The 3,502-nt window shown below is 48.7% G+C and overlaps 1 protein-coding gene across 1 annotated transcript; it reads left to right on the forward strand.

The window, feature by feature from the left end:
- The first annotated feature begins 417 nt into the window (after window positions 1-417).
- Window positions 418-1,545, forward strand: LOC140554304 (G-protein coupled receptor 151). The gene has a single exon (XM_072677189.1). The coding sequence runs from the start codon at window positions 418-420 to the stop codon at window positions 1,543-1,545; it is 1,128 nt and encodes a 375-aa protein (XP_072533290.1).
- Window positions 1,546-3,502: the final 1,957 nt, after the last annotated feature.

Here is a 3,502-nt window from a genome sequence, read left to right on the forward strand (position 1 = left end):
TTGAACATTAAATATGACACAGGTAATGAGCTCGACTCTACTACAGCCTCATGTAGATTTAAAGTGACACGTTAATGGACAGCCCAGCTTTGTCCAGTTGTCACTTGTGTCTTGGTGCCCCGCAGCACAAAGCGCTCACATGACGCGCCAGTTTGACGACACTGAAAGATCTTAAAATAACTCTTCAGCGCTCATAGCCGGACTTCAGCACCACTGGGGTCGCGGACAGCTCCGCTTAGTGCGCCTCGCTTCAGAGCCGCGATGGCGCTTTGAACTTGGTTCTATTTGAACTTGCTTTATTACCATTACTATCACTAACAGACCGCTTTCCCTTCGCATGCATCCAGAAACCTGAACACGTGAGCAAGAAAAGACAAGCAATTCCGAAGCAGCGGGCATCTGTTCGCGTGCGCGCCCATGGAGCTGGAAACGGTTGCCAACGCCTCGTTCGTGGCCTTTGACGGAGGTGTCCAGCAGCTGAACGGAGAGGACACGGCGCTGATCTTACCCTTCATCCTCGGCGCCATCTGCGCGCTAGGAATCGGTGGGAACGTTTTGCTGCTCGCTGTGCTAACGCACAACGTGAAGGCGACGGGCGCCTCTGACACTGCGGCGCTGCTCACCAACCTTAGCGCCGCGGACCTGCTGCTGCTGGCGCTGTGCGCTCCGGCACGCGCGCTCACCTACCGCGCGCGCGCATGGACCCTAGGGCCCGTGGCCTGCCGGATGACCGAGTGGCTGCAGCACGGCTGCTTGGCGGGCAAGGCCTTCACGCTGGCGATGCTGGGCCGCGCGCGCCACGACCTACACAGCCGCGTGGCGAGCGATGCGCACCTAAAGCTGAAGCGGACTGTGCTGACCGCGGGCGCCGTGTGGACGACAGCGCTTGCCTTTCCGGTCGCTGACATCGTGTTCTCGAATCTGCACGTGAAGGGCAATGTGAGCCTGTGCGTGTCCGAGTTGGCCCCTCACTCCTCCGGTTTTGTGCGCGCGTACGGCAAAGTCCTCCCGCTTGCCGCGTACGCCGCTCCCATCATCCTTGCAGTGGTGTGCCACGTGCGCGCCATCTTCAAGAGCATCCCAAGGGCTCGAGAGGCCAGCGCCGCGCGCCGCGGAGAGGTCGCCCTCTCGCTGCTCAGCGTCACGGCGGCCAACGCGGTAGCGCTGCTCCCCGAGTGGGGTGCGTGGGCGTGGGCGCGGCACGGTGCGCGCGAGGGCTGCGGACCGCCCGCCGCCTTGCTCGTGTTCGCGCAGGTGTGCATGTACCTGGCTAGCGCGCTCACTCCCGCCATCCTGCTCAGCACGCTCGTGCCGCTTAGGGAGAGCCTGACGAGCGCGTGCGTCCGCATGGCGGGTCGGCGCGCTTCCGTGAACAACGCCAAGGCGCACAACGAGAGCGGCACGAGCGAAGTGCTCGCAGACGCTTTAGGCAGGCCTCTGCCGGACCTGGAACACTTCTGGAGCGGACGGCAAAACCCGACAGTGCCGGACAACACCGACCCGTTTCCATGGGAACGACTTGACCAGGGCAACACTGAACTCTGAGCGAAAACAATTAAATAAATATAAAGTATTTTTAAATAAAGTAAAATGTAAATAAATAAATAAATAAATAAATAAATAAATAAAGTAGAAACACTAAGTACATAGATTTACTGGGCACCGTTCGATGCCCACCTACCCAAAACCTTAATTACAGACAATTTTTTGCATGACTGGTCAGTTTCTGACCACAGGAGAGCTGATAATATTACGGGTTGGTGGGCAAGTCTCATCTCATTGTAAGTACGGCTGACATCTGACCCTGCTGAAAAGAACGTGATGCTTTTGCTTCCTTACTGACTTAGTGGTTACCTTTAAAGACAACTACGGCAGGACAGCCTTAGATCCCATTAGAGAAGTATCAAATGTGTAGACAATCACAGGTCATCTGTAAAAGCATTAGGGCCCTTTTTTACTGTAATATCAATACTTCAGGAATACCAATACAAATCCACGAAGAACCACCAGAAATTTAAACTGAAAAAGAAAACTCAAAGTTTCAGGCAAAGGTGTTGTGTCAAATTATAGTTAGATTGGTGGCGCATGGTTCACCACCCCAAAATATCTAGCCAAGAGTGGTCATGCAGTGGGACGCTGACCAGCATTACATGCCAACAGCCTTTAAGATAAGGATTTCTAATAAGGCCAATGAGCATCTAGGGGTAGGACAGAGTGGAAATTATGGAAGACCTTCGTCAACTGAAAGCAAAGTGCTTCTGATGCAGGAGAACACAGCTGATTTTCAGATACTGAGATGTTTAAAGCAGAACATTTATGAGCAGATTAATTAATTTTTTTCTTAGGTTCCCTGTAGCCATTGTTGCCACAGCAACATCAATCAATGATAACAGCAATGCTCTTAAGTCTGGCAGTGTTGACCTACTGAAAATGAGAAGGCCTTGATTCCGATGCTTCATCAATGCTCAACAGAAAACATGCAAAATCTCATTTTATCTCATTAGCTGATTTGCTAATGATTATATTGTTTAAATGAAAATAGTATTTTCATAGTATTTTCCAATCTGTCACAGTTACTGAAAAGCATGCATGATCACGTCCTGACTAAATGTTCACTTACGGCAACAGTACTGTTGCCATTTTACTTGTGTTTAATCCTATTTCTGTGTGATGATGAATCTGCTAGACTTCAGCTGTGTGTTTAATATTTACAATGTCTGAGACTGTGATTTGTAGTCAATAAAAGAGATATTCTTACATATTCTGTTTGTTCTTATTCTGTATATGAACTACAGCTGCGTGGGGCTTTTTTTCTTTTCTAAATGGTCTTTAAATAAGGCTGACTGGCTTATTTACGTATGTGGTTGAGTTGTTTGGAGGCAGAACGGATGGCTGTGAGAATGAAAGTCTCTCCCCTGAGGGACACTATACACTACCATTCAGTCCCATCCAGTGTCCGGTGACTGTTAAAAGATCTTGTTGTTGAAGCTTGGATGATAACCTTTGGCAGCATTTTGAAAGGCTTTCTTTTTATGGGTGGCTTTTAGTAGAACGCTTTCTGATGGGCAGTTTAAAATAAACTCTGACCTTTTTTTCCGTATGGATAAAGAAAATGAGCAACACCCTCCAAAGCCAAACTGGAACAGTCGAGACAATGATCAAAGTGGTAAGACATTTGCTTAAATACAGAAGCATTTACATTTATTTTCTACATGGCAAACAGAGGCCCTGTGTGCCCACTGCATTGCCTGATTCTGATATGGACAAAAGTAATGGGACACCCATCCATTCATTGTTTCTTCTGAAATAATGGATATTTAATTAAGAGGGTTCATCCTGCTGTCGTTGGATATTGTGGTAAGAGTGTTAGTAAGGTCAGGATATTCAATGATCTTCACAACTGATTCTTAACTCATCCCAAAAATATTGGATGGCACACTATCATTCCAGCTTTTCTTGCGGATTTGGAGCAAACTCAAAAGGGGAACCCATCCTCCTCTGG

The sequence above is a fragment of the Salminus brasiliensis genome, chromosome 4 (genome assembly GCF_030463535.1).
Source record: "Salminus brasiliensis chromosome 4, fSalBra1.hap2, whole genome shotgun sequence".
Taxonomy (NCBI): Eukaryota; Metazoa; Chordata; class Actinopteri; order Characiformes; family Bryconidae; genus Salminus; species Salminus brasiliensis.

Excerpts from the sequence above, each read along its gene's own strand:
- LOC140554304 (XM_072677189.1), top strand. The coding sequence starts at position 418 with ATGGAGCTGGAAACGGTTGCCAACGCCTCGTTCGTGGCCTTTGACGGA.